The sequence below is a fragment of the Ylistrum balloti genome, unplaced genomic scaffold (assembly GCF_031769215.1).
Source record: "Ylistrum balloti isolate Yb309-2 unplaced genomic scaffold, AGI_CSIRO_Ybal_v1 Utg370290, whole genome shotgun sequence".
Classification (NCBI taxonomy): Eukaryota; Metazoa; Mollusca; class Bivalvia; order Pectinida; family Pectinidae; genus Ylistrum; species Ylistrum balloti.
Window position 1 is genome coordinate 322,693 of NW_026782220.1, and position 22,913 is coordinate 345,605.

At 38.1% G+C, this 22,913-nt stretch overlaps 2 protein-coding genes across 2 annotated transcripts; one reads left to right on the forward strand and one right to left on the reverse strand.

The window, feature by feature from the left end:
• Positions 1-3,792: 3,792 nt before the first annotated feature.
• Positions 3,793-4,374, reverse strand: LOC132552966 (uncharacterized). Its single transcript, XM_060217167.1, has one exon. It carries the CDS (start codon positions 4,333-4,335, stop codon positions 3,793-3,795), a length of 543 nt encoding a protein of 180 aa, XP_060073150.1. The 5' UTR covers positions 4,336-4,374.
• A 4,212-nt stretch (positions 4,375-8,586) lies between these two features.
• LOC132552967 (uncharacterized) lies at positions 8,587-16,706 on the forward strand. The gene is made up of 5 exons (XM_060217168.1): positions 8,587-8,697; positions 9,378-9,662; positions 13,490-13,622; positions 15,896-16,104; positions 16,441-16,706. Exons 1-5 carry the CDS (start codon positions 8,587-8,589, stop codon positions 16,699-16,701), a joined length of 999 nt encoding a protein of 332 aa, XP_060073151.1. The 3' UTR covers positions 16,702-16,706.
• The last annotated feature ends 6,207 nt before the right edge of the window (positions 16,707-22,913 follow it).

Below are 22,913 nucleotides of genomic sequence, written 5' to 3' on the forward strand. Positions count from 1 at the left end.
CTGTGTTTTTTTTATCAAATTTTCATCAAAAAGGAACAATTTCAGAAAGGGAGTATTTATATTAAATTCCTAAAATTTAGGCCATTTTTAGTGTTTATAGCTTTATTGTCAGATAGCCCCTTTAGACTTTACTCTTTAGTCCCTTAGGTTCAGACCCTGTAGACCCTATTCCTTTGTCCCCTGGAGATTCGGACCATGTAGACCCTACTCCTTTGTCCCCTAGTATCAGACCCTTTAGACCCTATTCCTTGGTCCCCATTAGTCCAACCCTTTAGATCCTACTTCCTCAGTCTCCTAGAAAATAGAACCCTTTAGACGCTACTCCTTTGTCCCCTTGGGAGTCGGACCCTGTAGACCCTACTCCTTTGTCCCGTAGCATCAGACCCTTTAGACTCTATTCCTTGGTCCCCTTTAGTCCAACACTTTAGATCCTACTTCCTCAGTCTCCTAGAATAGGACACTTTAGACCCTACTCCTTTTTCCCTTGGAGAGTCGGACCCTGTAGACCCTAATCCTTTGTCCCCTAGAGTCGGACCCTTTAGACCCTATTCCTCAGTCCCCAATAGTCAGACTCTTTAGACCCTACTTCCTCAGTCCCCTAGAATCAGACCCTTTAGACCCTACTCCTTTGTCCCCTGTAAAGTCAGACCCTTTAGACCCTATTCTTCAGTCCCTTAGAATCGAACCCTTTAGACCCTACGCCTTTGTCCCCTAGAGTCAGACACTTAAGACCCTATTCCTCAGGCCCCAATAATCAGACCCTTTAGACCCTACTTTCTCTGTTTCTAGAGTTCGACTCTTTTGCCCTACTTCTCTGTCCCCTGCAGTCAGCCATGGATTTGTACCAAGTTAAGGTATGTTTGATTAATTCAGTAATAATGATGAATGTTAAATAGTGTTATTTTGTAGAAAAATTATTTTGTGTATTCATTTGTGTATGATTTTTGTGAGATTTGTTTTGTCAACAGTAATCACAATGGTGGTGCAGCATCACCAATTTTACCAAAACCGATGGGAATACAGTGTTTTTGTTGATAATCTGAAGTATGAATTTCTCTCAGAATAATATCTTGCAGGTGGATCCTGGGATGAGCTGACCTGGCATGGCTGAATTTAGCTGTTATAGGTAATGGTGATGATTTCAGGGATTGATATAGTTATGGCTGTAATGGTGATTGGTTTCATGGAGATGATGAAGATTGCAGGGATTAATGAAGATGATACTGGGGATTTACAAAATGCTGACTGTACCGTGCTGGATCTGTTTTAGCTGATTACCTCGCATGGCTGCCCTGGATTGGAGGAAGGATCGGAGGATTGTGGCTGTAGCTGCAGCTCCTATACAAAATTGGTTTCCCTTTACACAAGACTTTTCCTCAATTTCTCTTATTAGGCCATATCTTTGTCCCAGACCAGCCTCAGAGGCCTTTGGGGCCAGGACCCACTATCAATACAAACTTGGTTCCCCTACACTCATGAATTCTTCTGACAAAATTTAAATCAATTCTAGAGATGCATTTAGTAAAACTTGAAAGATGACATTACTGTTAATATTTTTTATTACTTTTCAAGAATGAGTTCAAAATATTGTACATTTAAATTTTACTTGATTTTCCTTGTCCATTTCAACTTGTTGCTGATAAAGCCTACCAAAGAAATTTTGTGCTTGGAAAAAAAATTTTTAATCCAAATCAATCTTTAAAAAAAATTAAACATTGATTCATTCAAATTTCTATTAGTTTTACAAAATGTGATTGATAAAGAAAAGTTACTATTGATCTTGAATATTAAGTGTTAAGTGTAGCAAATCCTTTCCAAAGGAGTATGTATGATTTGGGTCAAATTTGGCCCCCTCTTCAAATTTGATGAAATACCTATATTGAGAAAGGATAGTAACGTAATTAATGAATTGGGGGATTTTAGCATGTTTTCTTTCTCGGCGCATGCGTAGCGGCACTTAAAATATAGGTGTCACACCAGTATTTTTTAAGAGAAAAATGACACAAAGCATTACAAAAAGATTCTGTAACTTTTAATTATCATACAAATATGCTGCTTAATATTGATGTAATTAAATCACTTATGGAAGTTATCAACTAATGGGTTTTGCTAGCAAAGGCTTAAATTAAACTTTTAATATATTTACATTTGGTACCTTAGCAACGAATTATATCACATAGCAACGGCATGGCTATAAGATTTATTACTGGTAACAACATTTTCTATCGTCCGAACTTGTGAAATGAAAACAAATCATAGCATATGTGACATAATTATATGGACTAACTTTTTTTACAAAGGTATTATAATGCAAACATTTGGGAAGTGACAATAATTTCCCTAGCAACAGAATGTGTCGCATAGCAACAACAATAACTTATATTGATAACAACATTTTCTTTCCAGTTTCAAGATTTTTCTTCTGCTGTACTTAATGAAAACAAAATATTTCTCATGTTTTCAGTAGCTAAACTTTCTAATAAAGGTATCACAATATAGATATTAGAGTATTGATCAAAGTTGGTGCCCTAGCAAAGTATTCTTACACATGGCAAGAATATGACCTAAACTGTTATTTTTTTAGGTCATCTGACCCGAAGGGTCCGATGACCTATAGTCATCATGCTTCGTCCGTCGTCGTCCGCCGTGTGCCGTGCGTCGTCCGTAAACTTTTCATTCAAACGACTTCTTCTCAAATACTAGAAGGTCTAGGGGGCTAATACTTGGCACAGAGGATACTGGCATGGAGCTCTACCAAGTTTGTTAAAATGAATGACCTTGACCCACTTTAAAGGTCACAGGGGTCAAATATGTTAAAATCTTTAAACAACTTCTTCTCAATAACCAAAAGGCTCAGATTGATGTTATTGGGCCTGTGTCATGCTGGGATGAAGGGCTATCAAGTTTGTTTAAATGAATGACCTTGAACAACTTTCAAGGTCACAGGGGTCAAATATGTCAAAATCTTTAAATAACTTCTTCTCAAATACTAGAAGGCCTAGGGGGCTAATACTTGGCCCATAGCATGCTATGGAGCCCTACAAACAAATTAATGACCTTGGCCCACTTTCAAGGTTCAAATATGTTAAAATATACAAAGGACTTCATCTCAATAAGCAAAAGTCTATGAGTGCCGATATTGGGTCTGTAGCATGCTGGGAGGAAAGGCTACCAAGTTTATTCAAATGAATGACCTCAACCCACTTTCAAGGTCACAGGGGTATATGTTAAAATATACAAACGACTTCTTCTCAACAAGCAAAAGTCCATGAGTGCTGATATTGGGCCTGTAAGATGCTTGGAGGAGAGGCTACCAAGTTTGTTCAAATGAATGACCTCAACCCACTTTCTAGGTTTGGCTTGCTTTTTGTCAGATGACCGTTAAGGCCCATGGGCCTCTTGTTTTATATTGTTTCAATGTTTTTTATTGTACGTTATTTAATGAAAACAGATCATTATCACTTTACATGAACTAACCTTTTCATACGAAATATGTATAATATAAACATTTTGATACAGATCAAAGTTAGTACCCTAGCAACAGAGTCTATCACATAGCATACCTGTAATTGTTAACATATTCTTTTCATAGCAAGAACATCACCTGAAGCTGTTATCGGTTTCTATTTTGCTTCATACGTCTGCACTGGTGCTTTTGAAAGCAAAGCATATTCGAAGCATATAATCAATGTATACCTTTGGTTTTGTTCACAGAATTTAACAAACATGAAAATGAACAAGTGATAAGCGACTTCAAATTATATCTACTTTAAATACATATAGTGTTACAGTTTATTCCTCTGTATACTCCTCATCCGTGTCGGAATCTGTTGTTGGAATGTCAGCTGCATCAGCCAAAGACTTTGTTGAAATAGTCACTGCCCCAGATGATTTGCCTTGGAAGCGTTCATATCCTAGAAACCACAATGCACTTGCAATGTGGGCACAGCAACCGACCACTCTTGAGCCTACTTTACAAGTGCAGTACCAACCTTTGATGGGATCATCAGAGAGTGAGTCATACTCAATCCACAAAGAATGTGCTCTGCTGTTACAGTGTCGAGACTGTATTTTTAACTTGATCAGATTAGGGTTTTCTGAGAAGACCAGCAACTCATACAGTCCATCTTCAACACAGTGCTCCTTTGTATAACTTGGAGCCTGTTTAAGTTGATAAACTCCCATGGTGATGTTTCGTAAGTCATCCATGGAAAGTTTAGGGAAGTCCATCAAGTCTTCTGCTTCCAGCTTTTGATAAACAGTTCTCTTATTTAGTAAGTTGTTGCTTTCCAAAAATGCCTTCACTGTATTTGGTTCCTTGGACTTTGCAAGCATTGCCCTGCAATGTGCTTCTGATGTTGCGTCAGTTTTCACAAGTGGTTCTTTTCTGGTGAAATATTGGAAGACTCCTATACACTCGTGCCGTACATGTCCCGCATATCATGTCATTGCTACTCACGTCCCTGCCAACACATCGCTCCACATATCTTTTAAAGGCCACGCCAGGTGGGATATGCCTTCTGGAATTTGGTTTACACCTTTTGAAGCACAAGCAACATGGGATGTCTTTTGGCATCTGGAAAGAAATATTTGATAAGTATATTAATACTTTATACCAACCATATGAATCACGGTAACGTAGAAAAGTATAAAAAGAATATGTAAACATAAAAGTGACAACTTTTTATGTGGAACTCAAAAGAATGTGTGTTCTATACATTGTATAAGAAATTAAAAGTTGTAAACATAGATATTATATTCATATTTAAATTACATAACATATTTTTGTCATAATTGATCAATAATTACACATTATTTAGTGAATATGTTGTTAAGTTTTTTACACTGAAATTAAGAAAAAATAATAAAAAGGAACAGGCACCAGCACAACTGTAACTCACACAAATGTCGATAAATGTTTGTGAAATATGGATTGTCAACAAGATTTGAACTCACAGTTTAATTAATATTACAAATGTTATTTTCTTAATGTGAAAAAAATAAAATGTTGCTAAGCACTTTCAAGAACAGACTACATGGTTGCATTTTAAATTAAATTAAGAATAGGTATTTTTTTATTTGAAATCAAAATAAATAAGAGTTGTCAACAGGATTTGAAGTCAGAGCTTAATTAATTACACAAATAGTTTTAATTAATGTTAAAAATAATAATGTGTTGCAAAGTTCTCGCTAGAAAATATGTATTATAGTTTTGTATCTTAAATTGAATATAAAAAAAATAAAATCAATGGTCATCAGGATTGGAACCCATAATTGGCTGTTTCCAAGACAATGAGTATAAATAGATGCGCTCTTTCATTTCTATTTTTCCTTAGTTAATAAAACGAATATTTTTCAGACAGAAAGAAGACATTTTCAGTGGACTTCAACAAGACACACAGTCTCTGTTGAAGTTTATAATGAATTACTCTTGAATTTATTGTGATCTCGCCTTCAGTCCAGACGACACTTCACAGTTTGTTCGGCGATCAACATCAACAACATTCAAGCTGGGCTTGGCAGCACAGAATAATACTGTTTCAGAACTTTAAAAAGTATTGAGATACCTTTAAATAGATTTTATTGTTAATAAATGACATTTGAATTAATTTTTTAACAAACATCACACAAAGTTAGTGGATTTTTTGCCGTCTACCTGTATTGGGGCATCTGTCAACCAGACGTAAAACTGATGATGCAATCAAGTGCTGCAGACGTCCGATGAATAAAAAAACTATTCATTTTTTATATCACATCAGTTAAAAATTTTTGCTAACAAGAACAAATCTTACCTTTCTTGGTTGTGAAAAATTAAGGAATTGTTGGTTTTAACTCCATCATTTGAGTGTTTCTGCTGCAGTAAACAAAAATATCGATAGCGGCGAAGTCCGTTTTCCGTGTTCCGGACCATATATTACACGCGATCTTGCATCAAAATGCCGAAAAATAATTTTAAAAATTAATTTTTTAATATGAGCGCAGTCTTGAACAAGTTTTTCCTTTTAACACAATGACTTTATTAAAATTTTTATTTTGTAGCATCAATATGAAACTTGTTCCAAGCCTGCGCTCATGGTAAACTTCAGTAAAATGTACCCTCGAAATGGGGGAAATCACCGATTTTCGTGTTTTTTGTCAATTTTCAAACAGCTATATTAAAAAATTAGTGATATTTTTTAAATCTTGAAAACAATTCTAGAATCATGGACACTTCCATTATTAAATGTCTTCACTCTTTTGATTTTCTGAGACAGTTTTTCTCAGTAAAATATTGGGGGTACATAGGTACCCAAACCATACATACTCCTTTACTCATGTAAATAATGACTGTGTCCATGATAATTCTGATTGTGTCCATGATAACACAGAATCTGTCCATGAAATACTATTGAATCTTTCTATGAAATATTGCTCAATCTGTCCTTGATAATACTGAATCTGTTTAAATTTTATTGCTGAATTTATCCATGAAATAAAACTTAATCTGTGCATAAAACACTACTAAATTTGCCCATGAAATGATACTAAATATATGAGATTATGTTGAACTTTAATGTGTACTATCTACTCTCCCTGTTATGTCTGATTTAAATATTGTAAGACCTCTTGTTACATGCGTATGTGTGTCAGAGAGTAATAAAAAATCTTGAATCTTGAATCATTAACAATCGAGTGGTCAGTCAGACGATCGTTATGTACCCGTCACGCCCAGCTAAGCATCAATACCTATTTATAGCTACAGCTAGTTTCGGTGAATACGAGGAAACGTTTACGTAGGAGGAAGTTTTTAGTTTTTGTTCCCTTCCTCGGCCAGCAGCTGAACCAGTCTTAAAGGTAAGGCGATAACATTCAAACATCTGAAGATAAATGAATGTGTATTTCCCCCCGTAGTAATGTTTGTGTGTTCACGCCTTGGAAACGGTCGTTGATGGGAGTTAAAGGTCTACAACGGCTAAACAAGTGCAAATGGCAAGTTCTGGTGTTTCGCAATTCGTGTCCACTATCCCTCACTACAATTACACAGTGTCGAATATTAGTAAAATATACTATTCGATTCTGCATTTTGAACCAGTGCTGTATGATACAAAGACACAACGTCTTCATTTTGTTTATGGAAACCTTCACGCTTGGGGTTTCAACTAGGCTATCCCTAACATAGATTTGACGTTCCATTAAAAATAGGGTCATTTCGCAATGCCTATTTTCGAGCTAGATCACTCGGACGTTTTACGAAAGGAAGGAGGGATTTAGCTCCAAATCTTTGTGAGTAGATTTACTTTTATTTTAAAAAGTTGACAATATTTATTTATAAATTTGACCATATATTGAAAATGAAAGGGACATACCCGTTTTATTGTTAATGAGTGCTTAAAGTCTACCAATTCTCATCAGAGATGCCCAACAGGTGAGAATTTGGAATCCTGCAATTATTACACAACCAGAATTTGGTTTTTTGTACGGTGTCAAAAATTCCAAAACCTGACTTGATACCAACACTTTGGTTCCTGAAAATACCTTATCCAGTAACCGGTGTCATATAATATTTGTATCCCCCATCAGAAAAGGATCTGGATCACTTTTCCCTCATCAGAAAAGGACCCGGGGATCGCTTTTACCCCATAACAAAAGGAACCCCCCCCCCCCCCCTATAGTATTTTGATCCCCCTTGTGAATTTTATTTTAAACTTTATAGCTTTATAAATAAAATGAGATATGATAGGTAACTGTGTCTTGGACTTGGTCACCGATAAAAATGTATATTAAACACAGCTTTTACATAAAATGATGACCTCAATCAATTTGTAATGGAATTTATCCACAGGTAACTTTAAGTGATCACTCGGTATACCTGCCATGTGCACATGGGTGCTCACTCAGGTTTGACCCCTCCACCCTTAATCCTCTTATGTAATTGACTGGTTGGCCAGGTATAATTAACAACTTCACAGCTAACATAACACCTATCATCATATTTTCACTATCACCTTATATATATGAATATATGCATTGTTAATATAGCTTCTCTTAAGGGGATCAAAATACTATAGGGGGGATCATTGTCTGATGGCCAGAATAATGATCCGGATCCTTTCTAATGGGGGATCCAAATATGATATGACACCGGCATGCAACATTGACCTTTGCATTTGACTTGGTACCCATAGACTTTGACCTCAGATTGTGACCCTGCAGGGCTCTCACACCCCATTTTGGGACTTGGGCCCGGGGCCCTTAGAATTGGGAAAAATAATGGTGTTTTCCTTAGAATTGGGAAAACTTGGGGTCTAAATTGGGAAAAAAGATACTATTTTGCATTGGGAATGGGGCAGAATATTGGCCCCAAATCTGGCAGATCGAGAGCCCTGCCCTGTATCCTGCATCCTTGTCCTTAGGGTATATGTGAACTTGTACCTACAACCAGGATCAATCCAGTTTCTGTGTATTTATAGACTATGACCTGTTAACTGGAAACACTGACCCATTGACTTTGTGACCCATTGACCTAGTGAGCTTGTCCTTGTAATATTTGTGTGACCTTTGGCTTTATCTTGACTATTTATTCAGGTGGCCTAATTAGCTAGGAAGATGGACAAGCTCCCTACTGTCGCAAAAGTGATCATTGTGCTGGTGCTCATAGCTGTGGTGCTGATCTGTATACTAGTACCAATGAGTTTCAGCTATCTGGAGTACTATGAGGTAAGGGTGTCCTCTCTGTTATGTTAACATTAGTGGGGGCAGGGGGGAGGGTGGATCTGGAGTATTATGAGGTATGTGTTTCATACTAATTGTATTTAATGTAAAACAGAAGATTTGTCAGAAATCATGAAAACTAATATAAGTTTGATCTGACTTAAGTGTACACTTCTCTCTTCGATGTTATTTTATGTAAATATATTCAAGGTTTGTTTTATTCAACGTTCAAGTTGTCTATTAGATTTCAGTTTTGTTTTAAACAAAATAAATAAATCCAACAATGATTAAATTTTAAACACAGTTTTATTAGCTGACAAGGTGAACCTTAACCGATGCTTCTTCTCATCACCTCATGTTCACTTATGCTCCATGATTGTGTATCGCTTGGAAAATTGCAAAATCTCAAAATCCCCAACCTTGAAACATGTTTGTTTTGTTTTTGTTATTTCATATTTTTCTGAAGGAAAAATTTGAAAATTGTGAAAATAAATGATAATATTTTTTGCATTGTGGTAGAACAGGTCACATGACTCGTGGTTGGTGTATTTAGTTAAATCTCATTTTATGTAGATTTATCTGCCTTTCATTGCTCAGTGAAATATCAGCTTTATTATCTCCCTTTATCAACATCAGAAATATTACCTACCATCCTGTCGGTAATTATGGACATCTTTGTTCCACAGTATGGATTTTTGCGGCAGAAATCCACTGGTACAGTGAGTGTAGATGAAGTTTTTACTACAGGACGTTTCTACACCGGACCAGATGTTGAATTTAAAATCTTTCAAGCCGATGCCCATTCTCTAGAACTTGAGGATATCACTGTGTTTACAGCAGACAAGCTAGAGGTTGAGGTGACTGTTTATTTTCAGTATTTCCTAAGAAAAGAAGACTTAACACTGCTCCATGCCGCCTATGACCTTTATTATGAAGATGTCATGAAGTCCAGTGCGACTGATGCTGTTAAGGTATGAATAAGGAATGAGATATCTGAACAACATCAAGTGACCACAGCCATAATGACAGAATTTTTTTATTTGTGACATTCCATCCTCGGGATGTTTGCTCACTGTTTAGGTGTTGATGAGGATCACTGAACACTTTTCCTCACTGTTTAGGTGTTGATGATGATGACTGAACACTTTTCCTCACTGTTTAGGTGTTGATGAGGATCACTGAACACTTTTCCTCACTGTTTAGGTGTTGATGATGATGACTGAACACTTTTCCTCACTGTTTAGGTGTTGATGACTGAACACTTTTCCTCACTGTTTAGGTGTTGATGATGATGACTGAACACTTTTCCTCACTGTTTAGGTGTTGATGATGATGACTGAACACTTTTCCTCACTGTTTAGGTGTTGATGAGGATCACTGAACACTTTTCCTCACTGTTTAGGTGTTGATGACTGAACACTTTTCCTCACTGTTTAGGTGATGATGATGATGACTGAACACTTTTCCTCACTGTTTAGGTGTTGAATAAGGATCACTGAACACTTTTCCTCACTGTTTAGGTGTTGATGATGATGACTGAACACTTTTCCTCACTGTTTAGGTGTTGATGATGATGACTGAACACTTTTCCTCACTGTTTAGGTGTTGATGATGATGACTGAACACTTTTCCTCACTGTTTAGGTGTGTTGATGATGATGACTGAACACTTTTCCTCACTGTTTAGGTGTTGATGATGATGACTGAACACTTTTCCTCACTGTTTAGGTGTTGATGACAGAACACTTTTCCTCACTGTTTAGGTGTTGATGACTGAACACTTTTCCTCACTGTTTAGGTGTTGATGATGATGACTGAACACTTTTCCTCACTGTTTAGGTGTTGATGATGATGACTGAACACTTTTCCTCACTGTTTAGGTGTTGATGATGATGACTGAACACTTTTCCTCACTGTTTAGGTGTTGATGATGATGACTGAACACTTTTCCTCACTGTTTAGGTGTTGATGATGATGACTGAACACTTTTCCTCACTGTTTAGGTGCTGATGATGATGACTGAACACTTTTCCTCACTGTTTAGGTGTTGATGATGATGACTGAACACTTTTCCTCACTGTTTAGGTGTTGATGATGATGACTGAACACTTTTCCTCACTGTTTAGGTGTTGATGATGACTGAACACTTTTCCTCACTGTTTAGGTGTTGATGATGATGACTGAACACTTTTCCTCACTGTTTAGGTGATGATGATGACTGAACACTTTTCCTCACTGTTTAGGTGTTGATGACTGAACACTTTTCCTCACTATTTAGGTGTTGAGGACTGAACACTTTTCCTCACTGTTTAGGTGTTGATGATGATGACTGAACACTTTTCCTCACTGTTTAGGTGATGATGATGACTGCACACTTTTCCTCACTGTTTAGGTGTTGATGATGATGACTGAACACTTTTCCTCACTGTTTAGGTGTTGATGATGATGACTGAACACTTTTCCTCACTGTTTAGGTGTTGATGATGATGACTGAACACTTTTCCTCACTGTTTAGGTGTTGATGACTGAACACTTTTCCTCACTATTTAGGTGTTGAGGACTGAACACTTTTCCTCACTGTTTAGGAACACTTTTCCTCACTGTTTTGATGATGATGACTGAACACTTTTCCTCATTGTTTAGGTGTTGATGATGATGACTGAACACTTTTCCTCACTGTTTAGGTGTTGATGATGATGACTGAACACTTTTCCTCACTGTTGAGGTGATGATGATGATGACTGAACACTTTTCCTCACTGTTTAGGTGTTGATGATGATGACTGAACACTTTTCCTCACTGTTTAGGTGATGATGATGACTGCACACTTTTCCTCACTGTTTAGGTGATGATGATGACTGCACACTTTTCCTCACTGTTTAGGTGTTGATGATGATGACTGAACACTTTTCCTCACTGTTTAGGTGTTGATGATGATGACTGAACACTTTTCCTCACTGTTTAGGTGTTGATGATGATGACTGAACACTTTTCCTCACTGTTTAGGTGTTGATGACTGAACACTTTTCCTCACTGTTTAGGTGTTGATGATGACTGAACACTTTTCCTCACTGTTTAGGTGTTGATGATGATGACTGAACACTTTTCCTCACTGTTTAGGTGTTGATGATGATGACTGAACACTTTTCCTCACTGTTTAGGTGTTGATGATGATGACTGAACACTTTTCCTCACTGTTTAGGTGTTGATGATGATGACTGAACACTTTTCCTCACTGTTTAGGTGTTGATGATGATGACTGAACACTTTTCCTCACTGTTTAGGTGTTGATGATGATGACTGAACACTTTTCCTCACTGTTTAGGTGTTGATGATGATGACTGAACACTTTTCCTCACTGTTTAGGTGATGATGATGACTGCACACTTTTCCTCACTGTTTAGGTGTTGATGATGATGACTGAACACTTTTCCTCACTGTTTAGGTGTTGATGATGATGATTGAACACTTTTCCTCACTGTTTAGGTGTTGATGATGATGACTGAACACTTTTCCTCACTGTTTAGGTGTTGATGATGATGACTGAACACTTTTCCTCACTGTTTAGGTGTTGATGATGATGACTGAACACTTTTCCTCACTGTTTAGGTGTTGATGATGATGACTGAACACTTTTCCTCACTGTTTAGGTGTTGATGATGATGACTGAACACTTTTCCTCACTGTTTAGGTGTTGATGATGATGACTGAACACTTTTCCTCACTGTTTAGGTGTTGATGATGATGACTGAACACTTTTCCTCACTGTTTAGGTGTTGATGATGATGACTGAACACTTTTCCTCACTGTTTAGGTGTTGATGATGATGACTGAACACTTTTCCTCACTGTTTAGGCGTTGATGATGATGACTGAACACTTTTCCTCACTGTTAATGTATTGATGATGACTGAACACTTTTCCTCACTGTTTAGGCGTTGATGATGATGACTGAACACTTTTCCTCACTGTTTAGGTGTTGATGATGATGACTGAACACTTTTCCTCACTGTTTAGGTGTTGATGACTGAACACTTGTCCTCACCGTTTAGGTGATGATTTTAATGTCAACATAATCAACTGATTTTCTTAATGTTTAAGTTTCAGACTAATTTCTTAAATTTTTTTTGTTTGGTCTTGTATTTACAATGTTTTTTAAAACCTTTGATCATTTTTACGTTTTAAAAATAGACTGACTTGAAAACTGATTTGTTTCTATTCATTAAACTATAGATTGTCATTCAAACCACAACTTTTTTCATTTTCATGTAGTATTGTGAACGTTTAAAGCATTTAAATCGAATAGTTGAGAAATACAGAATCTGAAAACTTACCATTCATCGAGTCACAGTTGGAGTACCCCACTCACTATGATATGTCTAATATCCTTGTCTGAGTCGACCAGATGCTTGATCATGTATTGATGTGTACAGACGATAAATATCTTGTTGAGCAAGACTAATGATAAACAAGTATCTTTAATTAGAGCATAATGACAAGTCTTTAGGTGTTCCAAGGCAAGTTGTATTGATAGAAAAAATAGGGAATGTGAAAACCTGACTGGGAAAAAGGGCTGGTTACTATGGAGGTTTTAACTTAGAGGTTGAGGCAGAGGATATCAGGTGAGTTTACAATACTGACTGATCAATCGTTAATTTGGTCCTTTCAATGTGTTATTGTTTATCAGATATGTATTAAAATGACTCCAGCAACCAAATTTTTTCATTTTGTAACAAAAAACCATGCCAGTTTTATTTCATTCATACGCAACAAAAAAATAATAATATGTTTCTACTACAGGGGGCTACGACAACATTTAATACAAGACAAATGATAAGTGATCGGAAGGTGTTGGAGGAAACCATTTTTACAGCTGTCAGAGAGAGACTGGGTGGCACTTGCTGCAGACAGGACTGCTCCTCATTTGCTTACGGTAAGTACTGTATCACTGCTGTAAGTACTGTATCATCCCTGTAAGTACTGTATAACCCCTGTAAGTACTGTATCATCCCTGTAAGTACTGTATCACCCCTGTAAGTACTGGATCACCCATGTAAGTACTGTATCACTGCTGTAAGTACTGTATCACCCCTGTAAGGATCACCCCTGTAAGTACTGTATTACCCCTGTTAGTACTTGATCACCCCATTAAGGATCACCCCTGTAAGTACTGTATCACTGCTGTAAGTACTTGATCACCCCTGTAAGTACTGTATCACTGCTGTAAGTACTTGATCACCCCTGTAAGTACTGTATCACCCCTGTAAGTACTGTATCACTGCTGTAAGTACTGTATCACCCCTGTAAGTACTGTATTACCCCTGTTAGTACTTGATCACCCCTGTAAGTACTTGATCACCCTTGTAAGTACTGTATTACCCCTGTCAGTACTGTATCACCTCTGTAAGTACTGTATCACCCCTGTAAGTACTGTATCACCCCTGTAAGTACAGGATCACCCCTGTAAGTACTGTATCACCCCTGTAAGTACAGGATCACCCCTGTAAGTACTGTATCACCCCTGTAAGGATCACCCCTGTAAGTAGTACTGGATCACCCATGTAAGTACTGTATAAACCCTGTTAGTACTTGATCACCCTTGTAAGTACTGTATCACCACTGGAAGTACTTGATCACCCCTGTAAGTACTGTATCACCCCTGTAAGGATCACCCCTGTAAGTACTGTATCACTGCTGTAAGTACTGGATCACCCCTGTAAGTACTTGATCACCCCTGTAAGTACTGTATCACTGTTGTAAGTACTGTATCACCCCTGTAAGTACAGGATCACCCCTGTAAGGATCACCCCTGTAAGTACTGTATCACCCCTGTAAGTACTGGATCACCCCTGTAAGTACTGTATCACCCCTGTAAGTACTGGATCACCCCTGTAAGTACTGTATTACCCCTGTTAGTACTTGATCACCCCATTAAGGATCACCCCTGTAAGTACTGTATCACTGCTGTAAGTACTGGATCACCCCTGTAAGTACTGTATCACTGCTGTAAGTACTTGATCACCCCTGTAAGTACTGTATCACTGCTGTAAGTACTTGATCACCCATGTAAGTACTGTATAAACCCTGTAAGTACTTGATCACCCTTGTAAGTACTGTATCACCCCTATAAGGATCACCCCTGTAAGTACTGTATCACTGCTGTAAGTACTGGATCACCCATGTAAGTACTGTATAAACCCTGTAAGTACTTGATCACCCTTGTAAGTACTGTATCACCCCTGTAAGTACAGGATCACCCCTGTAAGGATCACCCCTGTAAGTACTGTATTACCCCTGTTAGTACTTGATCACCCCATTAAGGATCACCCCTGTCAGTACTGTATCACTGCTGTAAGTACTTGATCACCCCTGTAAGTACTGTATCACCCCTGTTAGTACTTGATCACCCCTGTAAGTACTGTATCACTGCTGTAAGTACTGTATCACTGCTGTAAGTACTGTATCACCCCTGTAAGTACTGTATCACCCCTGTAAGTACTGTATCACCCCTGTAAGTACTGTATCACCCCTGTAAGTAGTACTGTAAGGATCACCCCTGTAAGTACTGTATCATCCCTGTAAGTACTGTATCACCCCTGTTAGTACTTGATCACCCCATTAAGGATCACCCCTGTAAGTACTGTATCACTGCTGTAAGTACTGGATCACCCCTGTAAGTACTGTATCACTGCTGTAAGTACTGGATCACCCCTGTAAGTACTGTATCACTGCTGTAAGTACTGGATCACCCCTGTAAGTACTGTATCACCCCTGTTAGTACTGGATCACCCCTGTTAGTACTGGATCACCCCTGTAAGTACTGTATCACCCCTGTTAGTACTGTATCACCCCTGTTAGTACTGGATCACCCCTGTTAGTACTGTATCACCCCTGTAAGTACTGTATCACCCCTGTAAGTACTGTATCACCCATGTAAGTACTATTTAACCCAATGAGTATTTTATCATCTGAAATGTTGACCAGTAAGATAAGAGATTATTTTTAGGAGATTCTGGCTTTCAATAAGGGAGGTGAACCCTGAACAATCCCCTCTCCATACCCCCTACCCCCCAACCCCACCCCCCAACCCCACCCCCCAACCCCACCCCCCAACCCCAACCCCCATTCCCACCACCCCTGATACTTGACTTATTTCTCCAATAGTGTGCTTTATTGACTATAAATAACTAACTTATTTCCCCACAGCGTGCCCTGCTGGTTGTAAGCCCTACAGTACTTGTGAGACCAGTGACAAAGGACTGTATGCAGATGTGCGTTATTTCCAGTTAGGAAGTGTGACTATCTCCAGTTCTGTGAATGAACGCTTCATGCAGTCACTGCTTCTACAGGAGGAAGCGGAGACAGAGATACTGAAACAGGAAGCTCAGGTCATCAGGAAAAACACTACAGCCATTGTAAGTATAGAGGTCAGAGTTCATAACAATTATTGAAGCATAGAGATCAACTGTCAAGATCACAGGTCATCACATTAAATTAAAAAGAGGTCACAGTTTAGTATGTCATGACAGCAGTTCAAAGTGCAAAGGTCATACATATAGGTGGTCATAGCCATTGCAAATACTGAAGTCATAGGTCATTAATAGGTACAGAAAGCAGAGGTCAAGACATTTTAATTATAGAGATCACAGTTCCTCTCATTCATAAGTTCAAATGTCAAAGGTCCTCACTTTTGTAACATAATTTTTTATCATATCGTTCTAAGCTATGTAGATCTTCGACTTTATTTTTAGGTACAGAGAACTGAGAATGAGGCTGTAGAAATTCAGGCACAGGGCACAGCAGAGGCAGCCTATATCCAGTCAGTCTCAAACTCCAATTATACTGCCATCATAGAAACAGCAAGAAGTGAGGGTCTGAAGGCTGTATTCAATAGGCTGAGCATCACAGATCAGCAATATAAAAGCAGTTTCGACTATTTAAGAACCCTGCGAGGACTTACCCACACCCATCTGACTGTTGACTTCCAGCAGCTCATCACTGGCAACTTCTAAATGGATGGAGACTGTAGATACTCTTTTTGATAAGTTTTTTCAACTGGGTAACACCATCAATTCTAATTAATTTTAAAAAACTACTGCTAATGTAAATTTGGAAAATATGTCAGGGAAATTAGTTTGTTCTAAAGCAAGACAAATATTTATACACTAAAAATTTCACTTGTTCAATTCTAACAAGGGGAGACAACTCATTTAAAACGATACCTTAGGATATTGATTCAATATATGGTAGGTAAATTTGCTGCAGTAAAGGGAGGGAACTCATTCTAGCAATCTGTCTGTCAATCTTGCACAGTTTCAATTTTTTTCTTCCAATGGAGGCAGACAGTGTTCATCCTTTTTAGGACAGTTAACAGCATTTGTTCGAAAAAAATACACAATTATTAAGGAGCCAAAAGAGTTCTAAACAAGGGAAATAACTCTTTCTTACTGAAGAATTATCAATGGTTTTGATTCTGAGGTTCATAAACAACTTGGTTTTTATTAAGAAAGGGTGATACTTTAAATCCAAGCAAAGGGAGCAGTGAATCTGCTGGTTGTTGGGGCTTGTAAAATTTAACTCTATCAATACTCATCAGTTGTTTTACAAAACAAAACAATGAACAGGCATAAATGTTGGTGTGATATCATGTTTGTGATATAATGATGTTATGGTTATTCCATTGTATATTTGTATAATATTTATATAGGTTTTCATGTAGCTTATGTTTATATATCTATTTTTCTTTTCTTGTTTTCTACTTTATTAAGAAATGTTGTTATTCACCAAATTAAAATTATTCTGTTTTATGTAAGAGATTTTATGCAAATTGTAGAATTCTTGTCCATTTAATTGTAAACATCCATCAGAAGTGCTGATTAATTTGAAGGAATACATTTGTCATAATGCATGCTCTCTCAAGCACATCAACCATGTGATCAAATTTCCATCCGTCAATTTTTAGTGGAAATCGGAGAAAACTATCAGTGTTTATAATGACATACTGCGACAGAAATTTTTTTTATGATCTTTACTCATTAGTTAAGAATTGAAAATCAAAATATTCTTGAAAGAAAAACAAGTCTCTAATCTAACTGAGGATAACTCAAGAGATAGATATTGTATTACAAATTCTTAGAGATTCAGTAAATAAACAATCAAATGTATCGTTTTTAGTTCATCTGTCCAAAAGGGCCAAGTGAGCTTATGCCATGGTGTTGACCCATTTTCCTTTGTTAGGGCTTCTATCATGAAAGGCCATTCTATTGAATCGAAAGCTTTCGAGAAGTCGAGGAATAATAAAGCACCATTTGTCTTAATTTCTTCTGTATATTCTATCATATCTTGGATTTGCCTTATATTAAAACCAATGTTTCTATTTTCTATATAACCAGTTTGATCTGAGTGTATAATATCAGGCAGAACAGATTGGAGTCTTTGTGCTAAAGCTCTTGCTGCTATTTTATAATCGACATTGAGAATTGTAATAGGCCTCCAATTGTCTAAAGATAGTGGGTCAACTTTTTTGAAAATCAGAGATAAGAGTCCTTGTTTCTGTGTAGTTGACATTTCTTCATGTCCATAACCACTATTGAGTGAATCAAGTACCATGTCACTAACCTCATTCCAGAAAGTTCTGTAAAATTCTACAGTTAATCCATCTAGGCCGGGGCTTTTATTTAATTTCATTTCAAACACTGCTTTTTTACATTCTTCTTTAATTTACCGTCGCATCTTTCTTTTCGTGATGCGTTGAGAAGTTTTCTAGTGCGAGTTTACTGAATGTACTCTTTTATCTCATTTTCATTTAGGTTTTTGGATTGATACAAGTTTTCATAATATTGTCTTTCTAACTCTAGTATTTCTGTTTGACTTGTAACTACTTTCCCATTTTTGTCTTTTAATTGAGTTATGTTCTTCATACTCTGCTTTTTTGTTTCTAGTCCAAGAAAGTATTTGGTGTTTTTTTCTCCTTTTTCTAGCCATTCTGCCCTAGCTCTGATTTGAGCCCCCCTTGCTTTGTATTCATAAGCATCCTCAATTTCTTTCTGTAGTTCAGTCAATTTTGAACTATCTGCTTCGCTCAAAGATTTTTTCAAGTTTTGAAGTGTTTTCTTCATTTCTACAATCTCATTTTTTCTTTTTATTGCCAGGTCCCTGAAAAAAAAAGAAATTTACATTTACTCCTTTTGATCTTTGTGACAGAAAATGTTATAAAGAACAATTTGTAGCCTGGAAGTTATATTGGATTTCAAGATAAAACCTTTTCAGTGCAATTTCTGGGAAAATTACAATACTGTCAATCGCTTTTTCCTTGAATCATGCAATAGCATTTCTGTGTATGGATAAGGAATATTTTAAGGTTAACTGTCATTCTGTGATATGGCTAAGTTGATGAATATCTTCTTCATTTCACAATCAATTGTCCTTGGAATGTTAAGCTCATATTAAACATTATTAAAATTTTGTTTAAATCTTGTTTGTGTTTTGATTCTGGTTCTTCGTGAATTCAGTTATACATGAATTCTTAACTTAAACTTGATTATTAAAGAAGACTTGAAATGACAACAGAAAGAGTTTTAAATACCCAGGTAATTTTTTGTGTGGGAAAATCCTTTTTGAACATTTCATTTTTAGGTCTCCTTACCATAGGTCATGGCCATATATAGTGATCATTGCGTATCCATCGTTATGCGTGAACTTTTTCTTGTGATAACTTAAGAAAATTTGAGCCAATTTTAATGAAACATAGTATGCAGCTTTCTATCTATAAGATCGTAGATGAGACTGAAAAGGGGAATGATTCAATAATCATTTACAGAGTTATGGCCCTTTATAGTTTTATAACCATTGCACTTACAGTCCAATAACTTGAGAAAATAGGAACACATTTGATATGAAGCCATATATCAGTAAGATGTCAGAGGAGTTTGAAAAAAGGATTGAATTGATTTACAGAGTGTCTATTGGTGAACTGTAGGTGTGTCATACAGGGTCACACTGTAGACTATTGGTGAACTGTAGGTGTGTCATACAGGGTCACACTGTAGACTATTGGTGAACTGTAGGTGTGTCATACAGGGTCACACTGTAGACTATTGGTGAACTGTTGGTATGTCATTTAGGGTCACACTGTAGACTATTGGTGAACTGTAGGTGTGTCATACAGGGTCACACTGTAGACTATTGGTGAACTGTAGGTGTGTCATACAGGGTCACACTGTAGACTATTGGTGAACTGTAGGTGTGTCATACAGGGTCACACTGTAGACTATGGGTGAACTGTAGGTATGTCATAGAGGGCCACACTAGACTATGGGTGGACTGTAGGTGTGTCATACAGGGTCACACTGTAGGCTATTGGTGAACTGTAGGTGTGTCATACAGGGTCACACTGTAGACTATTGGTGAACTGTAGGTGTGTCATACAGGGTCACACTGTAGACTATGGGTGAACTGTAGATGTGTCATACAGGGTCACACTGTAGGCTTTTGGTGAACTGTAGGTGTGTCATACAGGGTCACACTGTAGACTATGGGTGAACTGTAGGTGTGTCATACAGGGTCACACTGTAGGCTATTGGTGAACTGTAGGTGTGTCATACAGGGTCACACTGTAGGCTATTGGTGAACTGTAGGTGTGTCATACAGGGTAACACTATTGGTGAACTGTAGGTGTGTCATACAGGGTCACACTGTAGACTATTGGTGAACTGTAGGTGTGTCATACAGGGTCACACTGTAGACTATTGGTGAACTGTAGGTGTGTCATACAGGGTCACACTGTAGACAATGGGTGAATTGTAGGTGTGTCAAACAGTGTCACACTGTAGACTATAGGTGAACTGTAGGTGTGTCATACAGGGTCACACTATTGGTGAACTGTAGGTGTGTCATACAGGGTCACATTGTAGACTATGGTTGAATTGTAGGTATGTCATACAGGGTCACACTGTAGACTATGAGTGAACTGTAGGTATGTCATACAGGGTCACACTGTAGACTATAGGTGAACTGTATGTGTGTCATACAGGGTCACATTGTAGACTATGGTTGAATTGTAGGTATGTCATACAGGGTCACACTGTAGACTATGGTTGAATTGTAGGTATGTCATACAGGGTCAAACTGTAGACTATAGGTGAACTGTATGTGTGTCATACAGGGTCACACTGTAGACTATGAGTGAACTGTAGGTGTGTCATACAGGGTCACACTGTAGGCTATTGGTGAACTGTAGGTGTGTCATACAGGGTCAAACTAGACTATGGGTGAATTGTAGGTGTGTCATACAGGGTCACACTGTAGACTTTTGCTGAACTGTAGGTGTGTCATACAGGGTCACACTGTAGACTATGGGTGAACTGTAGGTGTGTCATACAGGGTCACACTGTAGACTATTGGTGAACTGTAGGTGTGTCATACAGAGTCACACTATTGGTGAACTGTAGGTGTGTCATACAGGGTCAGACTATTGGTGAACTGTAGGTGTGTCATACAGAGTCACACTATTGGTGAACTGTAGGTGTGTCATACAGGGTCAAACTGTAGACTATTGGTGAACTGTAGGTGTGTCATACAGGGTCAGACTAATGGTGAACTGTAGGTGTGTCATACAGGGTCACACTGTAGACTATTGGTGAACTGTAGGTGTGTCATACAGGGTCAGACTATTGGTGAACTGTAGGTGTGTCATACAGAGTCACACTATTGGTGAACTGTAGGTGTGTCATACAGGGTCACACTGTAGACTATGGGTGAACTGTAGATGTGTCATACAGGGTCACACTGTAGGCTATTGGTGAACTGTAGGTGTGTCATACAGGGTCACACTGTAGACTATGGGTGAACTGTAGGTATGTCATAGAGGGTCACACTAGACTATGGGTGGACTGTAGGTGTGTCATACAGGGTCACACTGTAGGCTATTGGTGAACTGTAGGTGTGTCATACAGGGTCACACTGTAGGCTATTGGTGTCACACTGTAGGCTATTGGTGAACTGTAGGTGTGTCATACAGGGTCACACTGTAGACTATTGGTGAACTGTAGGTGTGTCATACAGGGTCACACACTATTGGTGAACTGTAGGTGGTGTGTCATACAGGGTCACTCTGTAGTCTATTGGTGAACTGTAGGTGTGTCATACAGGGTCACACTGTAGACTATTGGTGAACTGTAGGAGTGTCATACAGGGTCACACTATTGGTGAACTGTAGGTGTGTCATACAGGGTCACATTGTAGACTATGGTTGAATTGTAGGTATGTCATACAGGGTCACACTGTAGACTATGTGTGAACTGTAGGTATGTCATACAGGGTCACACTGTAGACTATAGGTGAACTGTATGTGTGTCATACAGGGTCACACTGTAGTCTATGAGTGAACTGTAGGTGTGTCATACAGGGTCAAACTAGACTATGGGTGAATTGTAGGTGTGTCATACAGGGTCACACTGTAGACTATTGGTGAACTGTAGGTGTGTCATACAGGGTCACACTGTAGACTATTGGTGAACTGTAGGTGTGTCATACAGGGTCACACTGTAGGCTATTGGTGAACTGTAGGTGTGTCATACAGGGTCACACTGTAGACTATGGGTGAACTAGGTATGTCATAGAGGGTCACACTAGACTATGGGTGAATTGTAGGTGTGTCATACAGGGTCACACTGTAGACTATTGGTGAACTGTAGGTGTGTCATACAGGGTCACACTGTAGACTATTGGTGAACTGTAGGTGTGTCATACAGGGTCACACTGTAGACTATTGGTGAACTGTAGGTGTGTCATACAGGGTCACACTATTGGTGAACTGTAGGTGTGTCATACAGGGTCAAAAGGTACTGTAGGTGTGTCATACAGGGTCACACTATTGGTGAACTGTAGGTGTGTCATACAGGGTCACACTGTAGACTATTGGTGAACTGTAGGTGTGTCATACAGGGTCACACTGTAGACTAAGCTGTAGGTGTGTCATACAGGGTATTGGTGAACTGTAGGTGTGTCATACAGGGTCACACTGTAGACTATGGGTGAACTGTAGGTGTGTCATACAGGGTCACACTGTAGACTATTGGTGAACTGTAGGTGTGTCATACAGAGTCACACTATTGGTGAACTGTAGGTGTGTCATACAGGGTCAAACTGTAGACTATTGGTGAACTGTAGGTGTGTCATACAGGGTCAGACTAATGGTGAACTGTAGGTGTGTCATACAGGGTCA

Coding starts and splice junctions, on each gene's coding strand:
- LOC132552966 (XM_060217167.1), bottom strand. CDS start 4,335: ATGCTTGCAAAGTCCAAGGAACCAAATACAGTGAAGGCATTTTTGGAA.
- LOC132552967 (XM_060217168.1), top strand. CDS start 8,587: ATGGACAAGCTCCCTACTGTCGCAAAAGTGATCATTGTGCTGGTGCTC. Junction 8,698..9,377: donor GCTATCTGGAGTACTATGAG/GTAAGGGTGTCC, acceptor TTTGTTCCACAG/TATGGATTTTTGCGGCAGAA. Junction 9,663..13,489: donor GTGCGACTGATGCTGTTAAG/GTATGAATAAGG, acceptor TTTCTACTACAG/GGGGCTACGACAACATTTAA.